Source organism: Bos indicus, chromosome 16 (assembly GCF_029378745.1).
Source record: "Bos indicus isolate NIAB-ARS_2022 breed Sahiwal x Tharparkar chromosome 16, NIAB-ARS_B.indTharparkar_mat_pri_1.0, whole genome shotgun sequence".
Taxonomy (NCBI): Eukaryota; Metazoa; Chordata; class Mammalia; order Artiodactyla; family Bovidae; genus Bos; species Bos indicus.
The window spans coordinates 33,502,056-33,527,471 of record NC_091775.1 but is presented as its reverse complement, the minus strand read 5'-3'; the positions used below and the strand labels follow the sequence as shown (position 1 = coordinate 33,527,471).

Below are 25,416 nucleotides of genomic sequence, written 5' to 3'. Positions count from 1 at the left end.
AACTTAGTATCCAGCATACAAGTAAATAAACTTTGTTTAAGAAATAGGATTTTTCACTAAGGTTTTTTCAATATTTATTTATTTGGCTGCACCAGGTCTTAGTTGTAGCATACGGGATCTACTAGCTGCAGGGATCAAACCCAGGCCCCCTGCATTAGGAGTGCGAGGTCTTAGCCACTGGACCACCAAGAAGTCCCTCACTAAGATTGTTTTACAGACACAAAGTCTGTTATCACAACAGATTAACCAAAACCAAACTGCCCTCTCTGAAGATATATATAGATAGATAGATAGAGGACAAAGAACTATCAGAAACTAATTTAAGGATGTAGAAATTATAGCTTCTATACTTCAAAAATGTGAAATTTATAATTTTCTGCCTTTGTTATCATATACGTTCTATAAGTGGCTTTACCCTGAGATGATAGCAACCATATAGGATACTGAAAACTGAGATGAAACATGGTTCAGAGGGAAGAAAATATGCAAAAGGCAAACGGACATTTTTAAAAATTACTCAAAAACAACAGAGGAAAGATCAAGCAAATAACTCCCCATAGTCTCGAAAACTATAGACAATATGATTTCTGTAATCATTTAAAAACCTCAAAGAAGAATTTAAAAGGTCCAGAAACAGGTTATTAGAAAACAGAAGAAAGTGAAAGCTTGCTATGCTGATATAAATGAAAAATAAAAATAAGAACATTCCAACAATAAAAGCTAAATGAGAGAGAAACAATGTAAATAAAAGAGCTATAATAATATAAAAAGTACAGTAAAGGAATATAACAAGGAAAATCGAATATCTACATAATTGGAGTTTCTGAGATAGACAACAAATTAGAAAAATGCTAAATATTATTTTTTTACCTAGAGAAAGATTTAAATCTGTCTTGAAAGTATCCATTGTCCCCATTCCCAATTTTCCTGCTTTATATAAACTTTTTTATTTTCTTTTTCAGACAATAACATTTTCTCAGAATATAAATTATGAGGCAGTGGATGATTATTTCAAGTTGCAGTAAGTATGGCTTTTAAAAGAGTCTACTCAATATTAAATATGCTGTTCAGGTTATTGATTTGTACATATTGTTTTATTTAAATGGTCTCATATCCTTTTAAATGTCCAGATTTCAAATTCTTTTAGATATCTCAAAAGATGCAAGATTAGTATTCTATAGAAAAAATGTAAAATACTCCTTGAGTTTAATGGAAACATGACCCATCTGAAGGTGCTATTCATCCAACTGAAGGTACAAAAAAAAAACAGGCAATTTCTTAGTTCAATATTTTTGAGCATCTTTTATCATTCATTCCCATCCCAAAGTCTTTATATACTATGCTTAAGCAAAAACTAGAACTCTAATGGGATTCTCCAAGCAAGAGTGCTGGAGTGGGTTGCCATTTTCCTTCTCCAAGGGATCTTCCGAACCCAGGGATCGAACCCGGGTCTCCCATATTCCAGGCAGACGCTTTAACCTCTGACCCACCAGGGAAGCCCCATTAATTATGACTAGAGTCAGATAAATTTCTGAATCTTGGAATAAGGTAGCACCGTTAACCACTTAATTCCTGGAGGAAGGCAACCAACATGGTATTGTATTTTAAGGCATTAGGTTATCATTATGTCCTGACTGAATATATTTTCTGGAAAAGTGGCATTGTTCTAGGAAAAAGTCAATTTTTCTTTAGTTTGCAGCTACTCCACCTGAGTTTGCATGCCTGCTCCATGCCAGGCACTCTAAGTGTTCAGAACACATGATGAACAAGAAATATGGAGTTACTGCTGTCATGAGATATATCTCCAGTGGGAGAAGACAAGCAGCAAGTAATCAAATAAATAAACAAGATGGCCCCAAACAATTCTAAGTGCTATTAAGAAAATAAAGCAGAAAGACGCAGTAGAGTATCACCAGGAAGTATAGGAAGGAAATGCCACTTTAAACACAGTAGTCAAGAGAGGCTCAAAACACCCCTTTCCCTCTAACTCATCAACTTTTCTCTTGAGTTCCTTTGAGTATTTTTGGTTTTGTGGGTATTTATTCAGAATTCTGTTGCTGTACAATACACGTCAAATTGTCCAGGATTGTTGTTGTTTAGTTGCTAAGTGATGTCAGACTCTTTTACAACCTCATGGACTGTAGCTCGCCAGGCTCCTCTATCCACAGGATTCCCCAGGCAAGAATACTGGAGTGGGTTGCCACTTCCTTCTCCAGGGGATCTTCCTAACCTAGGAATCGAACCTGCATCTCCAGCATTGGCTGGCAGATTCTTTACCGCTGAGCCACATGGGAGGTTACTTTGGGTATTTTTGTTTTTGTGGATATTTACTCAGAATTCTGTTGCTTCACAATACACATCAAATTGCCCAGGATACTTTAGGTCAGTCCAAGACCTGAGAAAAAAAAAATACCAAAAACTGTGAAATTGGTGGGAAAAAATCTACCTATAAGTAAAATTATGTAGAAAATTGAAGATGTAGTGTTTACTTTAGTGTCCTTTTTACAGATCTATACTATATTACTGAATAGACCAAATCCAATAATCCATCAAATTGGGAGAGAAAGTCGTAACTGGCATAATTGTAAGATGCTTCCTGATTTCAAAGGTGTTAGAGATAAAAATGTATCGTAGAATTGATGAAATATCATATCAGTTCAGCTCAGTCCCTCAGTCATGTCCAACTCTTTGCAACCACATGGACTGCAGCATGCCAGGCTTCCCTGTCCATCACCAACTCCCAGAATCTGCTCAAACTCATTCGGTGATGAGTTCATCGATTCGATGATGCCATCCAACCATCTCACCCTCTGTAGCCCCCTTCTTTTCCTGCCTTTGGTCTTTCCCAGCATCAGGGTCTTTTCTAGTTAGTCATTTCTTTGCATCAGGTGGCCAAAGTATTGGAGCTTCAGCTTCAGATGATATATTGTATAGTGATTTAAAACATACAAAAATGTGCTATTTGTATCCTTACTTATTTAGCATATTATATATATATGAGAAATAGGAAAATACAATGAATACTGAAAGGAAGAGAACATTTGTCTGTGGTTAGTTTGTGTTTGTTTTATCCCAGTTTTTTCAATAAGTAAAAAACCTTAGCAGGGGCAGGAAATGAATAATACTTTCAAAACTTTTCTTCTGTAACTTTTGAGACCTCCTATTTTGCCTGAGCAGAAATGACCCATGTGCATTTCCTAATCTACAAAGGCATGATGTCTGATCTCCCTTTTGCTTCCAGTCAGATCATATTGTGCAGCATAATGAGGTTCAGAAAACTAATTTCATAACTTAGTATCTATTGTTCCAAAGGCATTATCAATGGGAGGAAATCTGTAGAGGCTAGAGAAGGAATCTATGGCTTGTTGTTATTGTTGTTTAGTCACTCAGTCGTGTCTGATTCTTACAACCCCATAGACTGTAGCCCACGAGGCTCCTCTGTCTATAGGATTTCCCAGGCAACAGTACTGGAGATAGATCTTCATACCCAGGGATCGAACCCACGTCTCCTGAGTCTCTTGCATTGGCAGGCAGATTCTTTACCACTGAGCCACCAGGGAAGCTATAGCTGTGAAATACCATCAGGAAGCAGGCTGTGAAATACCATCAGGAAGCAGGCAACAATGTTAGCAGCAAAGTCCCATCCTCAGGAGACTAAGGGTGTTAATGAAACAGAAGGGCTGAAATGCTGATAGAAGTTCATTTTTACTTCCCATTGTGCTGACCTGTGCTGGCCAAAATATGGGACACGATGAAATGGGAATGACTTTAGGATAGGACCGCAGTGCACCTTAGCAGAAGCAGCAGGCGGTCACCACCACCACTAGGCCTCTAGGATTCCTCAGTGGGGGGTTCAAGCACATCTTGAAAATGGGACTTTCATCTGTTCTACACAAAGCAGACTTGTGGCTCCCTCCCTTATGATTCTACAGTCATTTGTATGTGTTGTTTCTCCTAGATATGAGAACACAGGTCTTCTGCTTGTCCACGTGAGACCCAGTGAACTTGCAAAAACATGTCCAATATCCCAAAAGGCAAGTAACAGAGTAGAAGACCAAAAAATTTTCTTCAATAAGATACAGGTGGTAAACTAAATAATACACATTAACTCCATTCAATACCACTCCCCCTAACACGTAGCAACATTCTGTAATATTTCACTGTAGAGACAGCATTATTTTACTTTGGAAAGAGAAGATTAGATTACTTACTGCCTTCCATGAATTTACCTCAGAATATAAATATGCATAAAGATGTAAAATTAATCTTAAAATGCATTTATATATTTATATAAATAAAACTGTGTAGAGGAAAACTGAAATTAATGAGAACAGCCAAATTTGGATATGGTTTGTCAGAGAAGACTGCTAGTCATGTCCGTATCAACGCTGCATTTATTTATCTTAAAAAATGGACCATTTCTTCGTTTAAAAAGTTTTGTTGCATGCCTACCATGTTTCTGTGTTTCAGCCTGTGTGCTAAGTAATGGGAATTACCAAGATGGAAAGAGTCCTTTCTGAAGGGGAAAACATAAACTAGTATAAGAGAAGGTGAAATACACAGTTATCAAATAGCCCAGAGGAAAGAGTGAGGAATTTCATTTGGGAGGGGAAAAGTGGAAAGAAGATACATGAAATGACTGTTGAAGGGTAAGTAGAAGTTGAGCAGGAAGATGCAAAGGGAATTCAAGGAAGCTGCTGCTTCTGCTGCTGCTTCTGCTGCTAAGTCGCTTCAGTCGTGTCCGACTCTGTGCGACCCCATAGACGGCAGCCCACCAGGCTCCCCCGTCCCTGGGATTCTCTGGCAAGAACACTGTAGTGGGTTGCTATTTCCTTCTCCAATGCATGAAAGTGAAAAGTGAAAGTGAAGTCGCTCAGTCGTGTCCGACCCTCAGTGACCCCATGGACTTCAGCCTTCCAGGCTCTTCCATCCATGGGATTTTCCAGGCAAGAGTACTGGAGTGGAGTGCCATTGCCTTTTCCGATTCAAGGAAGAGGCATACACAAAAGCACAGCAATGTTATGTAGCAGTGGGGTGTTCAGATAACCACCCACTACCACCTCCTTTGAGTGTTTGTTCCCCACTGAGGGATGACTCCTCTCTTTATTCTTTCTCATTCCAACTAATAATCAATAAACATATATTGAGCACCCACTACATACCAGGCAGAGCACAATGGGGCATACCCACATGAAGAATTCAAAGTTGAGTGAGACATAGGCCCTGCTCTTCAGGACCTCGGCACCAAGAGCCTGTTCCTATCAGGGCAAGACTCCATGAATTTAGAGGGAGCCTTGAATTAAGGCAGATGGGATCCACCCTTGAGCACAGCTGAAACACATTGCTTCCCCAAGAAATGCATACTGACCATTTCCCGTTTACCCACCATGCTGCCTACCCAGCTTAATCTGCTGAAGAAGCAAAAACCTGCCACCTAGCAAGTTCCTGCCCCAGCCTCCGTCTGCCTTCTCTATCTTTAGCTCCACTTTATTCCATATAAGTTGCCTCCCTGAAGCACCATGATTTCCTCCATCTCTTTCCTTAATTTAGAGATATGCCCCCTCTCCTGCCCAGCCCAGGCATTATAAAACATATTAATCTAGAGTGAAAGTGTTAGTCACTAAGTCATGTCTGACTCTTTGCAACCCCATGGACTGTAGCCCACCAGGCTCCTCTGTCCATGGAATTCTCCAGGCAAGAATACTGGAGTAGGTAGCCATTCCTTTCTCCAGGGGATCCTCCCGACCCAAGGATCGAAACTGGGTCTCCTGCATTGCAGGTGGATTCTTTACTGCCTGAGCCACCAGGGAAGCCCAATGTTAATGTAAGTGAAAGTGAAAGTTTAGTCGCTCAGTCGTGTCCAACTCTTTGCGACCCCATGAACTGTAGCCTACCAGGCTCCTCCATCCATGGGATTTTCCAGGCAAGAGTACTGGAGTGGGTTGCCATTTCCTTCTCCAGAGGATCTTCCTGACCCAGGGATCAAACCCAGTTCTCCCACATTGTAGGCAGACACTTTACTGTCTAACCAGAGTTCAAATGCAAGCTCTGCCACCTACTGACTTCAAGAAGCTCCTAAGAACTCTGCGTCTTGGCTGCCTCGTTCATAAAAGGGGAAATGTAATATCCATCTCACAATATTTATCTACTTTGAGAGTATTATATGAGATAATTTACGTAAAATGCCCAGAATAGTACTTGTCACAGAGTAATTACCTAATATTACTGGTTTCTTCCTTGGCACACCCCAAGACATGGACCATTCAAATCTAACCACCATCTGTGCCCATTTCAGATAGTTTGTATTGACCTACCCACTGAAATAGAATGGAGAATAGGCCATATAGTAGATGATGGAATATGCCAGAGTCCTTTAGGCAATAGGAAAATGTGGCAAGAAAACATATACCAGGCAGAGCACAATGGGGCATACCCACATGAAGAATTCAGTTAATTGAATTAACTAGCTAGCCAAGAAAATAAAAACCAGTACACAACTGCAAGGTATGCTCTAAACCACAGGGACCCCTTTTTGTGCTCCCATCCCCACTGGTAAGCAAGTCATCAGCCTCCCAGATAAGTATTGTAGACAGAGGGCCCACAGAGTTCTTCTCTAGTTGGATGAAGTTAGGCCTGCTGGACCAAATGGCTCATGGGGTGAGCCATTTGAACATGAGCCTGCCATCTTTGTCACTGAGTCTTCCTAGCCTGCAGCAGAGCAGCAAATAGAACTGGCAGCCCCAACAAGGCTTCATCTCAGTTTTTTAACCATACACCAAGAACCAGAATGCAGTGAGGCCACCCTAGTAAGCCAGGCCCCAGAAGGACATAATAATTCCTTTCAAAGTGAAATTTCCCAGGGAGAGATGACTACACTGACTAATACGTTGTCTTCCAACATTTCTATGTTGAAAGCCTTTAGAATTTCTGTCTCAGTTCAGTTGTTCTGTCCAGTTAGAGGGGAATATGCTGTGTCTGATCTGAGCTAAGGGAGGAGGAGTTCTGCCCTGTACTTAAGAGAATGATAAAGAAATATTTGTTAATAAAGAAACCCAATACACTCATCATTCTCATTTGGGCTATACGTCAGAATTTCTCTATTAGATGACCAGTCCCAGGGAAGATGTGTCAGTCCTCCAGCAGTGGGTACCCTACACAACAGGCTTATTCATGCTTCCCCCATTCAGTACCCATGCTCTTGTTGAAGAGCCACCTCCAGGTCAACTCATATTTTTAATCTTAGCCATGATTGTTAATTCTGATGTTAGGGATGACTTTAGTGAACTAAGACCCAGAAAAGAAGAGATGTTACAAATAAGATCATCAAGTGACAGTGTGTTGTAACTGAAAAACTTGAGGACCTCAGCCAACCATGTACCTTATATGGGTAACTCAGTAAAGATAAAGGGCAGATCCATGTGTCTAAATACATTTGATGGGAAAAGATTTAGTGATGATAGACAGCAAGGACTGTGGGTAGAGTTGTTGAGAGAACAAATCAGGTCCTATGGGTGAGATGAGGTGGTTCAAGGAATAAAATCCGTAAACTCCTGCTGTGAAGTATGCCTTTCTAATGAAACCAGAAGGGCTTGGTTTAGCAGGTGCAACTCTCTAAATCCACCAAGCTTGACTGGACATCATTCTCTAACCCTACCCTCCTGATTCCTAAAGGTTTTTTCTTTTAGATTTGCCTTGTGAAAATATGCAACATATAAGGCGTGTTTATAACAGATGGCAAGTGTCTAGATCCCACTTAGAAAGCCTGCGGTGGAGGATGGGAAGATGGGCAGGGTATACAGCAATGAGTAAGGTGTCCTGGAGTCAAGTAGAAATCGAAGTTGCTTATCCCAGTTGAGGAAGTTGAGGACTCCAGTTCTAAAAAGAAGTCAAATTCATAGTTAAATGTATTGCAGAAACCTTCCAGGTGAGTCAGGTGCAAGCTGGAACCACAGAGTTAATAGTCACAATTGTAGAGGTGCTAGTGAAAAATGACATCAAATTGGTTCTTTGATATAGAAGTAAGAAAGCAGAGACCTGACCTTTGAGCTTGTGAGCCCCAAGGGTGAAAGAAAGCAAAGAAAGAAAAAAAAGCTATCAAAGGAGGAAACAGCACAGAGCAGAATAACCAAACTCTACATTTAAAGGGTTATTTCAGATTTAAAATGCAATTGTTTTCAGTTGTAGTAATATTTTAGACTATGTGATTTAGAACCACTAAACTCATCCCCTAAATTACTTTACTTTAGGTGTTCCAAATATCTGTTGGCTGTGATGCTAGTAAATTCATTGCTGTTAAAGGGCAAGTATATTTGCACTTGACTTGTCTTACTCTTTATGTTTTAAAACAAATGTTAAATTAAAGGTAATTACTAGTTATAATATTAACCTAATGACTGACATGTCCATATGAAATCCATAATAAATTGACAATTTGTTCAAACCAGATTTGTTTTAACTCTTTGCCAAGTCAAATATTACATTTGAATCAGACTAAAAGAGAAAAAGATTTAAACTCTTTCTCTGTTATCAGCATTTTTCTCTGTCTTCCCTTTTCATAAGCCAGTTTCCATCTTTTGCATTACCTCTCTCAGCTCTTCAGTGTAAATTCATTTCCAGAGAAATGAGAGGGAGAAACACTTAACCTCTGTTGTCCATTCTACTCAAACCAGTTATAATTCCATTTCTGTCAGAGAACTACTTATAACCACACAAGAGAAGCCTATTTTCTGCACCTTTTTCCATGGATGAAAGCAAGTCACTTCATAAATAGATTCAAATACTTTTCCATGAGAAAGTCTTTTAAAGCAAACCTAACGGAACCGCCAGTGTTTCCTCCAGAGAATCCCAAGATGTGACTTGTATTGAGTTCACTGCGGTTCACAATGAAGCACACTGGAACTTGTGTCATCACAGTTCTTTCTTCTAAAGGGCGAGAATAAGGTCAGTGTACACAAAACTTAAGCAGCTGAGTTTGGAGCGTAAAATGGAGACAGAAACGCATTGCAGTTCCTTTCCTGTGGTTATGGTGAGGGTGGGGTGACGTTGACACCTATCTAAATCTATTTATAAAGTGATATGTTCTCATCCAAAACAAAAGTCTATTCATCTGTCATTCTAATAATCGTTTGAGTGCTGAATTGTCATAATTAGTTGCCAGGTAGATAATTAAATATTCCCATCTCATTTAGCAAGGAATTGCATCTCCCATAAACCCTTTTCCAGAAAACACAAAAGCTAACTGATTATAAAGCCTAAAGCATCTTGTTTCTGGGATGGTCTACATCCTTCTCCTCAGAGTATAATCTATGGAGCAGCACTGGCATCACCTGGGAACTTACTAGAAATGCAGAACCTCAGGTTTCACATCATACCTGCTGAACCAGAATCTCTATTGTAACTAAATTTCCAGATTAGTAGGGGCATTAAAATTTGAGAATAACTGCTCTAGGCTATATATATATATATATATATATATATATATATATATATATATAAAGTCACTCAGTCGTGTCCAACTCTGCGACCCCATGGACTATAGCCTACCAGGCTCCTCTGTCCATTGGATTTTCCAGGCAAGTGTGCTGGAATGGGTTGCCATTTCCTTCTCCAGGAGATTTTCCTGACCCAGGGATCAAAACCCAGGTCTCCCGCATTGCAGGCAGACGCTTTGCTATCTGAGCTACCAGGAAAGCCCACTCTGAGCAACAGGTTACGAAAATCAATTCCCAGTACCCCTGCATGCAGTATCACTACATGTAGATTTCCTTCTTCAGTGAGATGCAAAGCAACTTGAATCCATCTGTTTCTGGCAGGGTTTAGTGAGCTTTTGTCAGACTAGATTGCTCATCAGAATCACCTGGAGAGCATGTCAGAAAACACACATTTCAGGTCCTTTTCCAGATCTCTTAGTCAATGACCCACTGTTCTGGACCTCTAAAAATGACCTTAATTTCTTGAATTCAGGTTGTGGTGCGCCTAAGTTTTCACAGTCCACAAAGGAGAGCTATGAGCCCCATGATCCTTCTGGCAGGAGAGGTGTTAATGAAAGAGGGCATCTCTTGGGATCAAATTTGAGTTCAGGGTTGGAGGTGGTCCCAGGTTTTAATTTTCTATATAAAATAAACACTATGGTGTCCAGGGTTCCTTCTGAGTTACACTGGAAGCAGTCAGCAAAAATGATCAAATGAATATAACTTACCAAAAACTCTTTATCATTTCATAGACCATGATAGCCTTATATCTGCATAAACCCTAACTAGAAATTATGTGAATCATTAAAATGGATCCTTACCTGCACAGCTGAGGCTCTAGTAGCAGTTAGAACTGTGTTTTTAAAAATTATGAAAAATAAAACAGTCCAAAGAAATTTGTCTTTACTTTGATAGATTTTCCACAAATTTTTCACATGTATCAAATATAAGAGGTAAATCAGTATATTTCTAATTCTGGCACCTTCAGAAATGTTTGTGAAAATAGAAATGCTAGGCCCACACACCAATCCCAGAGATTCTAATTCAATAAGTGATGATTCTGTGATACCTTCGAGTTTAAAAATCACTGAGTTAAACAATTAAATCTTTGTGCTAATAAATAAGGAATGATGATATTACAACTTCATTGTATTTTATTTCTTGTAGATTTACTAAAAAAGAATGTCTTCAGCATGATTTTTTTTACATCATTGAACAGTAAGCAATATTTTCTAATGTAAGCATTGACTTGTATATTAATGTACTATCAATAATTTATGATTGAGTGAGTGAGTGAGTGAAGTCGCTCACTTGTGTCCAACTCTTTGCGACCCCGTGGACTGTAGCCCACCAGGCTCCTCCATCCATGAGATTCTCCAGGCAGGAATACTGGAGTGGGTTGCCATTTCTTTCTCCAGGGGATCTTCCCAACCTAGGGATCGAACCCAGGTCTCCCACATTGCAGGCAGATGCTTTAACGAGACGACTGAGCAACTTCACTCACTCAATTTATGATTAGTTTGTATTTATTCCTATTAGCACCAGTCTTTTCTGATATATGCATTTATTGCTATAAATTTACCTCTAGGCACTGATTTTGCTGACTTCCCTGGTGGCTTAGAGGTTAAAGCATCTGCCTGCAATGTGGGAGACCTGGGTTCGATCCCTGGGTCGGGAAGATGCCCTGGAGAAGGAAATGGCAACCCACTCCAGTGTTCCTGCTTGGAGAATCCCATGGACGGAGGAGCCTGGTGGGCTACAATCCAGGAGGAGCCCTGTGGGCTACAGTCCACGGGGTCGCAAAGAGTCAGACAGGACTGAGCGACTTCACTCGCTCACTAACAAGTTTTGATAAGTTGTGTTTTCATTTTCATTTAGTTAAGTGTATTTTTTAAACTTCTCTTGAGGGGATCATCTTTGATCCATGTGTTATTTAGAAATGTGTTTTTTAACCTCCACGTATTTTAGGAGTATTTTGTAATTATGGTCATCTGTTTGACTTTTTTGTGATACCTCTTTACCTAAGCAAAGTAATGGTTTAAATTTTTTTAAGCTTGAGAAGAGGAAAGATTCTAAGTAACAAAAAAAAATTTTTTTACAGGTCATATCTGAGGGATCGACCATCTAAACCATTGGTAAGAAAACTATAATTCTGTCAATCAGCCAAATATAGAAAACAACTAAAGCATTTTTTCCTCTTCTAGAGAGTAAAATATAATTGGGACAAATATGGCTGCCCATTGAAAGTTGATTTCAGAGAAAAGTTTCACCCTTTGGTTCAACTGTAAGTATATTCTCACTAAAAATTTTAACTCACTTTTGAAAGTTTCAAAATTATGAAAAGAAGCCTAATTAATCATGTATTTAATAATAAATATTTTGAGCACCCAACATATGCATCACTGGGTTTTCAGTGCTAGTTATACAAAATTGGATGATCTGTGGTCCATGCATGAGGGAGGTTACAATTTAGAAGCTGAGGCATAGGTGGGTAAGAGGGTTGAAACTCTTCTCAGGGATGCAGACAGAAGCTAACCCTTGCTTTATCCTCTCTAAACCTCTCCTCAACCTACAGTACCCCTCCCCATTAGGAACTACCTCCCCCTTAATGCTCTCTCCCAGAGACATGCACTCTTCAGCTCAGTTCAATTCAGTTGCTCAGTTGTGTCTGACTCTTTGCGACATCATGGACCGCAGCACACCAGGCCTCCCTGTCCATCACCAACTCCTGGAGTTTACCCAGACTCATGTCCATTGAGTTGGTGATGCCATCCAACCATCTTATCCTCTGTCGTCCCCTTCTCCTCCTGGCTTCAATCTTTTCCCAGCATCAGGGTCATTTCCAACAAGTCAGCTCTTTGCATCAGGTGGCCAAAGTATTGGTGTTTCAGCTTCAACATCAGTCCTTCGAAAGAAAACTTCAGGACTCATCTCCTTTAAGATTGACTGGTTGGATTTCCTCACAACCGGTCCCTCCAAGGGACTCTAAAGAGTCTTCTCCAACACCACATTTCAAAAGCATCAGTTCTTCAGAGCTCAGCTTTCTTTATAGTCCAACTCTCACATCCATACATGACCACTGGAAAAACCATAGCCTTGACTAGACAGACCTTTGTGGGCAAAGTAATGTCTCTGCTTTTTAATATGCTGTCTAGGTTGATCATAACTTCCCTTCCAAGGAGTAAGTGTCTTTTAATTTTATGGCTGCAGTCACCATCTGCAGTGATTTTGGAGCCCCCCAAAATAAAGCCAGCTACTGTTTCCACTGTTTCCCCATCTATTTGCCATGAAGATGGGACCAGATGCCATGATCTTAGTTTTCTGAATGTTGAGCTTTAAGCCAACTTTTCAGCCTCCTCTTTCACTTTCATCAAGAGGCTCTTTAATTCCTCTTTACTTTCTGCCATAAGGGTGGTGTCAACTGTATATCTGAAGTTATTGGTATTTCTCCCAGCAATCTTGATTCCAGCTTGTGCTTCATCCAGCCCAGCGTTTCTCATGATGTACTCTGCATCTAAGTTGAATAAGCAGGGTGACAATATACAGCCTTGATGTACTGCTTTTCCTGTTTGGAACCAGTCTCAAATCATCTCATGTCATCATTATTAAACACCTGTTGTTGTTCAGTGACTTAGTCATGTCCAATTCTTTGTGACCCCATGGACATATGCCATGGAAGCATGCCCCATGGAAGCATGCCAGGCTTCTCTGTCCCTCACCATCTCCCAGAGTTTGCCAAAGTTCATGTCCAAAGTTCATGTTTAATCGGTGATTAAACACCTAATTTACACCAATTACTGTGCTAGGCACTGGGAATTCAAAGATGAGTAAGACAGGATTTCTGCTCTCAAGAATCTGATAAATTAGATGTGAACTAATATGCTAAATGGGACAATAGAAAGGAGTAGATGGGTTGTTGGTACTGAAAAGAAAGGAATCCAATTGAGCTACGGAAGGGAGAGGGGCTCTGCAAAGTGTTCCCAGAGCATTAGAGCTGAGTCACTGAGGCTTAAAGGATAATATTTAGCTGAAGGCAGGGGAGGAAAGAAGTGGGGAAGGTAACAGGGAATTCCACTGAATAAGCCTTGCAAGCAGAAGTGATAGAGGAAGAAATTTCATAGTTCAAGTGGTATAATGTAATTGGAGCACAAAATGAGTCATGATGTGTCAGGAGAAAAGGCTGAGAAACTAGCTAGGGAGAGTCCAGACCATGGAAGGCTTTCTAGCCATTCTTTTTTTTTTTTTTTTTCCCAAAAAACTTATTTAACCGAAGGAAAATTGCTTCACAATATTTTATTTACCTTTGCCATACATCAACATGAATCAGCCATAGGTATACATGTGCGTCCCCTCCCTCTTTAACTTCCCTCCTTAACCTCCCCTTCCCATACCTCTAGGTTGTTACAGAGCCCCAGTTTGAGTTCCCTAAGTCATACAGCAAATTCTCCTTGGTTATCTGTTTTACACATGGTAGCATATATGCTTCCATGTTACTCTCTCCATTCGTCCCACCCTCTCCTTCCTCCCTGTTGCCCGTGTCCATAAACATCTGTTCTCTATGTCCGCATCTCCATTGTTGCCCTGTAAATAGGTTTATCAGCACCATCTTTCTAGATTCCATATACATGTGTTAATAAATGATACTTGTTTTTCTCTTTCTGACTTAGTTCACTATAATAAGCTCTAGGTTCATCCATCTCATTAGAACTGACTCAGATGCATTCCCTTTTATGGTTTCTAGCCATTCTTATTGTAGGGTGGCATGATTAAATATTTGCTGTCTCTGAGAGATGTGTAGATTTCAGGGAACCAAGTCTAAGGAAGGAGACCAGGTAGTAAACTGTATTAGTAGTACAGGGAGAAAAAAAAATGATTGAGACAGCAACAAAGACACAGAGGGATCACTTATAAGAAAATCAGTGATAATAACAGGCAGGGCTTGATAACTGGTAGATGAAAGTGATGAGGGAAAGAATAAAGAAGGTGAATAAGTCAAAGCTGGTATCAATCAGAAGAGATCTTCCACAAGCTTCTACGGCTATTATCTATCCGTCTTCAAGCATCTGTACCCATTAACTCTGGCTGTCTTCCTATCACCATAGATAAAGTATATGGGTATCTAAGGCCTCCATTTGTGAACTGGATCCTTGCCCCCTTTCCTAATTAAGATCACTGTTTCTGAAATTTTCCCTTTTCTCTTGCATAATCAACTTTACCCTACTAGATCATCACACAAATATGCAGTTCTTCCCTTCACTGAAACCAAAACAAAACCAAAAACCCTCCCTTTGTCTCCACTACTCCTCTAGCTACTATACTCGTTGTCATCAACTCTTCTCCTATCCTCTCCCAGATCTTTCTCAGTCAGGCTTTTACCCCCCACCCCTCCACTGACGTTGCCAGCCAGTGTGGCCAGCGGCCTCCGTATTGCTAACTCAATGGTCAGTTCTCAGGTCTCATCTTACTCTATCTCATTAACAAGAACTGACATGGTTGATCATTTCCTCCTACTTAAAATATCTTCCTTATTGGGATTCCAGGATGTCATATTTTCCTGCTTTTCCTGTTACCTCACTGGTAGCTCTTCCTTAATTTCTTAGTTGATTATTTTCTCCATGACTTGTTTTTTTTAACTTTTTACTTTGCGTTGGGGTATAGCCAGTTAACAAACAATATTGTGATAGTTTCAGGTGAACAGCAAAGGGACTCAGCCATACACATACATGTATCCATTCTCCCCCAAATTCCCCTCCCATCCAGGCTGCCACGTAACATTGAGCAGAGTTCCCTGTGCTATACAGTAGGTCCTTGTTGGTTATCCATTTTAAAATATAGCAGTGTGTACATGTCCATCCCAAACTCCCTACCTATCCCTTTCCCCTATCTTTTTACCCAGCAACCATAAGTTCATTCTCTAAGTCTGTGAGTCTCTTTGTTGTGTAAGTTCATTTGTATCATTTCTTTTTAGATTTCTATATAAGGATGTCATACAGTATTTCTCCTTCTCTGTCTGACTTACTTCACTCACTATGACAATCTCTAGGTCCATCCATGTTGCTGCAAATGGCGTTATTTCATTCTTTTTAATGGCTGAGTAATATCCCACTGCATATATGCACCACATCTTTTTTTATCACTCTATCGAAGGACATTTAGGTTGCTTCCATGTCATGGCTATTGTAAACAGTGCTGCAATGAATACTGGGTTGCAGGTGTCCTTTCAAAACATGATTTTCTCCAGATATATGCTCAGGAGTGGGATTGCAGGGTCATATGGTAGCTGTATTTTTAGTTTTTTAGGGACTCTCCATACTGTTCTCCATAGTGACTGTACCAATTTACATTCCCACCAACAGCGTAGGAAGGTTCCCTTCTCTCCACACTCTCTCCAGCATTTATTGTTTGTAGATATTTTGAGGATTGCCATTCCGAACTGTGTGAGGGAATACCTCATTGTAGTTTTTATTTGTATTTCTCTAATAATTAGCCATGTTGAGCATCTTTTCATGTGCCTCTTGTTCGTTTGCATGTCTGTCTTCTTTGGAGAAATGTCTTTAGATCTTCCACCCATTTTTTTAATTGTTTTTTTTTTTTTAATATTGAGCTACATGGACTGTGTATATTTTGGAGATTAATCCCTCTTTGGTCACTTCATTTGCAAATTTCGTTTTCTTCCTTTCTGTGGATTATCTTTTCATTTTGTCTGTGGTTTCTTTTGCTGTGCAAAAGCTTTTAAGTTTCATTAGGCCACATTTGTTTATTTTTATTTCCATTACTCTAGGAAGTGGACCAAAAAAAGAGATCTTTGCTGTGATTTATGTCAGAGAATATTCTCCTTATGTTTTCCTTTAACAGTGTTATAGTATCTGGTCTTATGTTTAGATCTATAATATATCCTGAGTTTATTTTTGGGTAGGGTGTTAGAGAATGTTCTGATTTCATTATTTTACATGTAGCCGTGTAGTTTTCTCAGTACTACTTATTGAAGAGATGGTCTCTTCTCTCTTGTATACTCTTGCCTTTGTCATAGATTAATTAACCATAGGGTGAATTGGTTTATTTCTGGGATTTCTATACTGTCTTGATTACTGTGGCTTTGTAGTATAGTCTGAAGTCAGGGAGTTTGATTCCTCCAGCTGTGTTCTTTGGCTATTGCTTTGGCTATTCAGGGGCTTTTGGATTTTCATACAAATTGTAAAAATTTTTGTTCTGATTCTGCAAAAAATGCTATCAGTAACTTGATAGGTATTATATTGAATCTGTAGGTTGCCTTGGGTAGTACAGTCATTTTGACAACATTGATTATTCCAATATTGAACATGATATTGCTCTCCATCTGTTTGTGTCATCTTTGATTTCTTTCACTAGTATCTTATAGTTTTCAGAGGTCTTTTGCCTCCTTAGGTGGGTTTGTTCCTAGGTACTTTATTCTTTTTGATGCAATGGCAATTTTTTAAAATCTGCACTAAATGACATCATAAACAAAGTAAAAAAGACAAGTGGTTGAAATGTTTGTTTTTTATGTCTTTAAGTACAGATTTTTAAGAATTGTGGTAAAATATGGCAAACATTTGGATGAATACCTTACGTAGTTAGACAACAGAATGCCAAATAGCAGTTAAAATGAATGAGCTGTGATACTTGTAAGAGGGAATCAAATGATCAGCCATGAATTCCAGGTTGGGTAGGGAAGGAAGAGAGATCAGGAGGGACCCACTGATGAGGAAAACAGATCAAGAGACTGGAAATTTCTGTGGGTTTATCTCAAAACCTAGTATTGAGTGGAAAAAAAAGTCACCAAAAGATAATTACAGTATAATATCATGTATGTACATTTTCAAACCCATAAATCAATAATATACATGATTTATGGACACATTTATATATAAGTAAAGTACACAACCTGGATGGAAATGATAAATAATAATTTTCACATTAATCTCCGTATATTTGAAATACCTAATTAAAATAAAATAAGCGCCTAAGCTATAGGAGCAAGGTCCATGAAGACAGCTGGGGAAGTAGGATCACAGGCCCGGGTGGCAAGGTTCAAAGGATAATCCATTCTCTGAGACCGGGGCTGCATGTGTGCTCAGTTGCTCAGTCACGTCCAGCTCTTTGCGACCCTATGGACTGTAGCCCACCAGCTTCCTCTGTCCATGGAATTTTCCAGGCAAGAATGCTGGAGTAAGTTGCCATTTCCTCCTCCAGCGAATCTTTCCAACCTAGGGATTGAAACTGAGTTTTGCGTCTCCTGCATTGGCAGGCACAGTCTTCACCGTTATGCCATCTGGGAAGCCCCTGAGATTCAGAGGGAAGAAGTAAAGATGACTAGTTTGGAGATAGGAATGTAGAAGTTGAGCGAGGTCATGTCTGATAGCCCCAGTTTACTCACACCAAGTAGAAAGGAGGGTCATCTGTAAACTGAGAGAAGGGAGGGGTTGAGGAGGGGACTTCAGGAGAATGTCAAAGGTCACTGAGGGTAAAATGAAGAGGAGCTGGCTAAGGGCGTGTAAAAAGATCACTGGACAACAGCAAAGGCACAACTGAGGTAAGATACCATGAGCGGGTCCAATCCTCACACACGCTGAACTTCCCAAGTATCACAAACACAGCTGAAGAAGGCATAGGTAACACCCACGGTTTAGGTTAGACCTTGGATGCGAGGGGAAGAATAACTGAGTGTATCCAGGGTGCTGGTGGGAGACAGCGGGTCAGATGATCAACCATGAGATTGGGCTGAGTGGGAGAGGAAGAGCAGCTGGAAAGGAACTTCTATGCAGCAGAGAAGCAGAGGGGAATAAGGGGAATGGAGGTGCTTAAGAGGTCAAGGGGCAGGTGTGAGGATGTGAAAGATGGAAGAGGTTGGGGTCAGAAAGTGGCCTTTTAGAGCAGCACTACTTTGGACTATTGCAGCAGTACTTTTCTCTAGGGGTAACCTTTTGTATCTCTGCGACAAGGAATCACTTGATAAAGCTTGTTGACTCCAACTCTCCTAAGATAATTAACCAAATAGTTGAGGTTAAGTACAGTGGGATGGGCTTCCCATGTGGCTCAGTGGTAAGGAATCCGTCTGCCAATTCAGGAGACCTGAGTTCAATCCCTGGGTGGGGAAGATCCCCTGGAGAAGGCAATGGCAACCCACTCCAGTATTCTTGACTGGGAAATCCCCTAGACAGAGGAGCCTAGCAGGCTACAGTCCATGGGGCAGCAAAAGAGTTGGACACAACTTAGTGACTAAACAACTACAGAGGGACAGTCAGATCAATAAGCCTCAGTGTCCAGTTCAACTGGATTATAGCAATACATAGTTAATAACCCAGTATTCAATTAGGTATTTACCAGAAGCAAATTTGGGCGCCTCAAGATAGGGGTGGTCACTAGGAAATTAGTATGTAGTCCAATGGCAACCCACTCCAATATTCTTGCCTGGAAAATCCCATGGACAGATGAGCATGGTAGGCTGCAGTCCATGGGGTCGCTAGGAGTCGGACATGACTGAGCGACTTCACTTTCACTTTTCACTTTCATGCATTAGAGAAGGAAATGGCAACCCACTCCAGTGTTCTTGCCTGGAGAATCCCAGGGACGGGGAGCCTGGTGGGCTGCCGTCTATGGGGTCGCACAGAGTCGGACACAACTGAAGCAACTTAGCAGCAGCAGCTAGGTCTCTAGATTATAATAAATGCCTTACCTTTGTAGAAAATGGCTTAGGAACAAGGTTGGGCAGAATTTTACAGATAAAATAACAGATTCACTATCAAATACTAACAAGAATAAAGCAAGTCTTAGAAGTATGATTCAGCTGGGAATGTCATCCCAGCTGCCTCTTTATTATCAATTCCCATGATAACCCATCCCAAACTAGAATTTGGTGCTACAGAAGCAACCCAGAAAGAACAGAGGGACATAATTGCTCTACTGTGATTCAGGATGTTCAATAGCAGATATTAGGGGTGTTTTAGGGCTACTCAAGATTTATTTAATCAGATATGGTAAGACACACAGACATGGGAATGACTGTCATGAAGGAAGAAGTTTATTATAAATAACAATCCCAAGAAACAGGAGGCACAGCACATCATGTAGGACCTCATGTGGAAGCACCAGGACCTGTCAGGAGAGGGAGTGAGGGGAAGACAGAGCTAAGTCTTTACTGTGTTTTCTGTAGGAAGGAATGGAAGAGACAGGGTAAGCAGGTTAGAATTGGCTATTTTGAGTAATTTCAGTGGGCTCTGGGCAGTCTAGCTGTCTAGTACCTCGTCTTGGGGTGATTAAAGCAGGTGGATGGAGAGTGGGCCAGTGTGACAACTCATAAAGGAGGTGGGTTCTGGGTGGGCTACAGACTGTGGGGCTTCCAGAGTTGGACATCTATGGAAGGACAATCCGAGCTGAGATCAGTAAGCCTCAGTGTCCAGGGTTCTGGGTTGGATGGTTTGTGTATGAAAGGCATTCCTGGTTTACCAGGAATTAACCCTGGGTAGGGCAGTCCCTCCAAGGTAAGCAAGTCCCCACATATTAAGCACCACTTTTCAGAAAGTAAAAGACATGATTAATATAATGAGCTATCTGTAGTGACCACACAGGATTGTAAACATATGTCTAATGGATCAATAGAGAGCTCTCTCCTTCCCAATTCCAAAAGTGGAACTGCCATAGTGGAGAAGTTACAAATTGTAGGGAAGAGTTACAAAATGTAGTAACATTCATTAGTCTCTGGGGTTTAATTAGTATTATATCTTACATTAACAAAGTTTAATGAAAATAAGCCATGCTTACATGGGCAAGTATTTTTGCCTGGTATTCTCAATGAAATGAATAGAACATTAAAGATTATTATAAACCCAGAAAGCACGGGTTATGCAATTCATTGTTATTGCCACTAGATGACACTGTAGCTTCTTGCTTTTCATGAGTGTCAACCGACGCCTGCTCAAGAGTTAAGATCTTTTTTATTTAAATCATATATATATATTTTTTGGTAGAAATGTAAGCACTTTTAATTGTATGAAGGCAAACATTAAAAAAGATAATATTCGTGATTAAAATTGAATATCAAAGGAATGGTGGGGGGGGGGGAGGAACAGGAAATATGATTTTATGATTTTTGATTGTTCTTGGGCTTCCCTGATAGCTCAGTAGATAAAGAATCCACCTGCAATGCAGGAGACCCCGATTCAATTCCTGGGTCGGGAATATCCACTGGAGAAGGGATAGAATACTCACTCCAATATTCTTGGGCTTCCCTTGTAACTCAGCTGGTAAAGAATCTGCCTGCAATGTGGGAGACCTGGGTTCAGTCCCTGGGTTGGGAAGATCCCCTGGCGAAGGGAAAGGCTACCCACTCCAGTATTCTGGCCTGCAGACTTGCAAAGAGTCAGATACGACTGAGCAACTTTCACTTTCACTCACCTCATCAATATATGGTTGCAACTGTTTTAAAAAATAAAAAATTTCTGCTTCGTTACTATTAGTTTTTGAGAGCTGAAGGAAGCCTACACAGTAGGTACTTTATAGATAAGAAAATTGAGGCTTCAAGAGTTTAAGTAATTTCTGCAGGATCACAAAGCTTAGTGATAAAGACAGGATTTAACCCTAAGCCCATCTATCTTAAAATCTGGAGCTCTTAACTCTTCTACGCTAAACTGTTATTTTGTATTTCAGATACAATGACAATGGTTATGTTGAAGATGTTGAAGTAAATTTCATAGTGTGGGAAATACATGGCAGGGATGACTATAGCTTTAATAATACTATGAAGAAGGTATGACATTTTTGGATTTAAATAGAATTTAGCATGCAAAATTAGACAAGTCTTTCTATTTTAAATCAATGTATAAGTTATTTAAGGAAAACAGAACCAGTCAGCTGTAGGCAGGGGAAAAAAAATACTACCTCTGGCTTAAATTCTATGACTACTATAATTCATTTATGAGAAAAGAAATCAGTGTCACATAGAGCAAAAGGGGTCAGAAAAGGTAATGTTTATAGTAGGATGATGCAATTAGTACTATTTTATTTTCTCTCCACATAGTATTTAATGTTTGATTATTTATGGGTCTGCCTTTGGCTTTCGGCCAATCATCATATTCATGCTAAATCAAATGGATACACTGTAGGCTTCATCTCACTGGATTTGTTTGCAGCATTTGACCCATTGACCTTGGCTTCACGGTCACCACGCTCTCCTCTCCTGGCTTTCCTTCATCCTCAGTGACTGGTGAGCCTCCGCCTCCACAGTGAATCCCTGTCATTCTGCCTGTTCACTTTGCAGGCCACGGCAGAAAGGCCTGACTACTAAGACCAGCACACTTCACTCATCCCTGCTGTGTGGGGCTTTCTGTCCTGGAGGGCCACGCATCACGCCGGAGCGTGAACAGCCTTGACTCCTGAGATTTGTCAGAGATGTCAAGCAAAACCAGGATGACTCCTTCCAAATTAACTTTCTCATCTATCAGAGACCTTCATTCTCCAAGAAATAGAACCTGCCCAGAGACAAGAGTTCCACCGGCTACCCCCTCCACATTACTATAATTATTTGAGCAAAGAAATCCATCCCATCATACATTCCTCCCATACTTGTTCAGGGTCCAATATGCATGGTTTGGGGGCCTATTTCCTCCTCACAGTCTCACCCCTGTACTATTCTATCCTTCTTAAACCTTGGCTAAGTTTTCCATTACTCTTTACCACCTCAAACCTTTCTAACATACCTTAAGATTAAAAACCCTAGATCCATCTTCAACAAACATTCCTCAGAGAATACAATTATCCCCATGTTTCTATCAAACCAAGGGTACTCTTTCTCTTACCCTATATACTTAAGGAATGAAGAATTTACATTCTTCCTAATTCACAGTATCATTTCCAGATCATTATCTCCTCCCCTGAGTAAAACACAATTCAATGCTTCTATCATCCAGTTGTTATCTACCCTATCCCTACTTGCTGACATATACTTGGTTACTTGATTATTTCTCCCTTGTCCTGAAAACAATTACAATTCTGCCAGCCACCATGTAGGGTTATTGCTGGAAAGAAGCTAGCTTTCTAAACAGAGACTACATTTCCCAGCCTCATTTGCCACTAAGTGGGGCCATGCTTCTTAACACTGGAATATGAGCAGAAGTTATACGTGTCCAGGAAGAAGTGCTCAAGAACTTCACATGATCCTCCATGCTTCCCATCTTCCTTCACATGTCAATATAGTATAGCGACAATCAAAGATGAGAACTGGATGAAAGAGACAGGGAACTTTAAGAAGCCATTAGATTTTAAAAGTCTGAGTTTTTAATTCACTTCTTTGAGGAGAATCACCCATAGGAGTCACTGCCAGGAACATCTGCACTGGACTATGTGTGATCAAGAATTAAACATTTCATGTATAAAACCCCTGAAAACCAGGGCTACTATTGAAGCAAAGCAGACTAATGTAGCTCCCTCTATTAAAATTACATTTCAATGTAAATATTTTAGTCTCTGACCTCACCCCTCAACCCTGTAGCCTCTCACTTTTTCTCACACACTCTAGATATCCACTATATTGAGCCTTCTGCTTTCTTCCTCTCTACTTCTCCCATTTTTCTTCTCTTCATTTCCTATCTAACTTGAATTCCATGGTTCAGTCCTCCAGCTACTGTCTTGCCAAGTCATATGTCACTTTCCTCAGTATTATTCTCATTCAGTGTTATAGCAAATTTAAACATCTATCTTTCTGCCTTATCCATGCCTGATTCTGAGCTGCTGATCAGTTCTACAAAAAAGAAATTAAAACTGCAATAACTGAAATTAGGAACTCAACTGTTGGGAGTGATGACTGAAAATAGAATTAGTCATCTAGAGGAGAGATCAGAGGGAAATATCCAGAATTACACACAGAGAGATAAACTGATTTCAAATATAGGAAAAAACATAAAGGAGATCTTCAATGCTAAGCTCTAAGAACTGGAATCCTTAAAAAAAAAAGTGTTGCTCAGAAGCAACATTTTCCAAAACTGATGAAAGACATCAAAGCATAGAAAAAGTAATCTGTGTCTAGAAACACCACAGTAAAATTTCTAAAATCAAAAGCAAAGGGAAAAATCTTTAAAGTAGAGCAAAAAAGATAAGTTACCTTCAAAAAAGCAACTGTAAGGTTTAAAGCTAATTTCTCAATAGAAACAATAAAAGCCAGAAGTCTTTGAACAAAACTATTTTAAGCTACTGAAAGAAAATAATTTCAAACCTAAAATTCTGAATACAATGGAAATAGCATTTAAAACATGAAACTTAACAACAGATAAGTCTTTAAAAATACATGAAATTAAAAGAGGAAAGAAATTTAAGTAAAAAAGAAATGAAGAATGAAACAAAAATGATTTGAGAGAAAGTGACAAATATTGAGGCTAGGCAAAGAAGATTCGATCTATGGATAAATGGAATTCCTGGAAAAGAGAACCAAAGCAAAGGAAGAAAACCAATACTAATAATTCAACAAAACATCTCCCCACCCAAGAAAAAATATCTGAAGCTTCTTATTGAAAGAGCATACCATATAATTGAGAACAGCAAATCAGAATAGCCCACCTATGTGTGCTTTATAAACACTCTTCCAGAGTATTGAGGTGGGAGGAAGCACTTTCAATTCATTTTGCAAATCCAGGAGGACTTGATGAGGGCCTTAAAAGAAGAGAATTATGAGCTAATCTCATTCATGATCATAGATACAAATCACCTGTACAAAATACTAGCATATCAAATACAGCAACTTATTAAAAAATAATGCCAAGTTTTCTTTATTTCATAAATTAAGGCTTGAGGATATCACTTGGCAGTCAAAGTAATCTAGTATATTAACAGAATAAAGAAAAAAACACAATTATTACAACAGTTGATGAAAAGTCATTTGATTAAAAATTTATTGACTTTCATGGTGGCAAGGAGTCCACCTGCCAATGCAGGAGACATGGGTTTTTGATCCCTGACCTGGGAGAATCCCATATACGACAGAGCAACTAAGCCCGTGAGCCACAACTATTGAGCCTGTACTCTAGAGCCCAGGAGTCTCAACTACTGAGGCCACATGCTGCAGCTACTGAAGCCCACGCACCCTAGAACCCAGGCTCTGCAACAAGAGAAGCCACTGCAAAGAGACGCCTGTGCACTGCAACTAGCGAGCAGCCCCACTTGCCACAACTGGAGAAAAGACCATGCAGCAACAAAGACCCAGCATGGCCAAACAAATGTTTAATAAAATTTACTAAAAATACATCATCCATATATAACACTACTTTAAAAATAAATCTTGTAAAATTGTAACTAAATAGTACTTCTTTAAAATGTGGATACAAAAAACCCTGTATAAAACATCATGATGCTGTGCTTAGTTGCTCAGTCGTGTCTGACTCTTTGCAACCCCATGGGCTGTAGCCCACCAGGTTCCTCCATCCATGCGGATTCTCCAGGCAAGAATACTTGAGTGGGTTGCCATGCCCTCCTCCAGCGGATCTTCCCAACCCAGGGATTGAACCCAGGTCTCCTGCATTGCAGGTGGATTCTTTACTGTCTGAGCCACCAAGGAAGTCCAAGAAACTGGAGTGGGTACCCTATCCCTTCTCTAGGGGAACTTCCTGACCCAGGAATTGAACCGGGGTCTCCTGCATTGTAGGCAGATTCTTGACCAGCTGAGCTACCTGGGAAGCCCATAAAACATCATACTTAATGGTAAAAATGTGAAAGCCTTCCCTCTGAAATCCAGAATGAAACAAAGAGGCCTGTTTTAACCATTTCTATAAACATTGTTCCAGATGTTTATCATAAGGTAAAAAATAAGCAATAAAAATAAAAGTATAACGGTTGGAAAGGAAGAAATACAATTGTCATATTCACAGATAACATGATTGTTCATCTGGAACAATTAAAATTTATAACTGAGTTTAAGAAGTTGTCTCTGTACAAGATCAATATA

General features: G+C 39.9%; 1 protein-coding gene across 1 annotated transcript in view; it reads left to right on the top strand.

The window, feature by feature from the left end:
- CATSPERE (catsper channel auxiliary subunit epsilon) overlaps positions 1 to 25,416 on the top strand; it is a 161,869-nt gene that overhangs the window by 110,824 nt on the left and 25,629 nt on the right. The window contains exons 12-18 of the mRNA XM_070768097.1: positions 963 to 1,021; positions 3,959 to 4,034; positions 8,247 to 8,299; positions 10,638 to 10,688; positions 11,572 to 11,605; positions 11,675 to 11,754; positions 21,135 to 21,234. Coding sequence (XP_070624198.1) covers positions 963 to 1,021; positions 3,959 to 4,034; positions 8,247 to 8,299; positions 10,638 to 10,688; positions 11,572 to 11,605; positions 11,675 to 11,754; positions 21,135 to 21,234 — 453 coding nt within the window. The remainder of the gene's footprint in view (positions 1 to 962; positions 1,022 to 3,958; positions 4,035 to 8,246; positions 8,300 to 10,637; positions 10,689 to 11,571; positions 11,606 to 11,674; positions 11,755 to 21,134; positions 21,235 to 25,416) is intronic.